Source organism: Anneissia japonica, unplaced genomic scaffold (assembly GCF_011630105.1).
Source record: "Anneissia japonica isolate Jap-2015-1 unplaced genomic scaffold, ASM1163010v1 scaffold439_len473750_cov173, whole genome shotgun sequence".
Classification (NCBI taxonomy): Eukaryota; Metazoa; Echinodermata; class Crinoidea; order Comatulida; family Comatulidae; genus Anneissia; species Anneissia japonica.
Genome location: NW_022691745.1, coordinates 202,916 through 204,059, shown reverse-complemented (window position 1 = coordinate 204,059; position 1,144 = coordinate 202,916). Strand labels below are relative to the sequence as shown.

At 31.0% G+C, this 1,144-nt stretch overlaps 1 protein-coding gene across 1 annotated transcript in view; it reads right to left on the bottom strand.

Annotated features, from left to right (window-relative positions):
• LOC117100083 (collagenase 3-like) overlaps nt 1-1,144 on the bottom strand; it is a gene marked incomplete in the record, with an annotated part of 7,517 nt that overhangs the window by 4,324 nt on the left and 2,049 nt on the right. The window contains 1 exon segment of the mRNA XM_033239630.1: nt 789-1,060. Within this exon segment, the coding sequence (XP_033095521.1) occupies nt 789-1,060 (272 nt within the window).

The following is a 1,144-nucleotide window of genomic DNA, read 5'->3' as shown; positions in this document are numbered from 1 at the left end:
CACTGTATATGTACCTTTGATGATTTATATTATATATATATATATAATTATATATATTTATATAGGCCTCCTAGAGTTTATAAGATATATTTATATATATATATGTATACATTAATAAGATAAATATATATATACAGTAATATTTATAATACATACATATACATATAATATATAATTATATTTAATTATAAATAATTATATATATTAATTATATATGTATATATATAATTATATATGTATATATAAGCCTCCTAGAGTTAATAAGAAATAATAATTAATAATTTATGACTAAATAATTTGCAGTAACGTAATATTAACGTTATTAAAAGTTGCTATAAAGTATGTTAACGTTATCTGCTACTAGAATGTTCCATAAACATTCGCGATATTATACCGTTATAACCAGTGGCGTAATGAAGAGGCTTTAGGTCCCTCACTAACGCTGTTGCTCTAGTAGCTCACTTTGAGAACTGGGTACAGTGGTGGATTCAAGGGGGGCCCCATATTTTTGAAAATTATATTTAAAAAATGGGGTAAAAAAGAAAGGAATGATATTCTGAGAGTGCCATTTCTGGCCATCTAAAAGTACCATAATCGTAATTTTTCTTGCCTCAGCCTAACAGACACATTGATTAAAGGAGGAGTTGAGGCCCAGAAAAATGTCAATGATATCCCCTACTGCATATCTTGGGCCCTGGTTTTATCTGATGAGCGATCATAGCTGTTACGTCACTAATAATTAAGTTACGTTTTGTGTTTGCTGGATATTCATTTGTAAACAAACATACCTGTATGTTAGATTCGTTTTGGTCCACTTTCCTGCAGCTGTATAGCCTCTGGCCAGCCCCATTGGTGCCTCGCCATTCGTTAAGTTGATTTTAGGGTCTGGTAAACCACATCTAGGCTTGGCCATTAGTTCAAGTGTTTGTGGGTCCATAGTACCCGATACGTTGATATCGTTAAATAATTGAAAAGTCTTCACGGCTTCCCTTAAAGTGTCTTCGGAGACTGTCGTACTGTCATCACCGCTATCTAGATATTTATACTTTCGTAAAAAATCCTGTAAAGAAAAATTAAATATATTTAAAAGGATAACAAAAAGTGTTAGGTTTTTTTTCTTGTTTTGATACTGAATTGTTTTAGC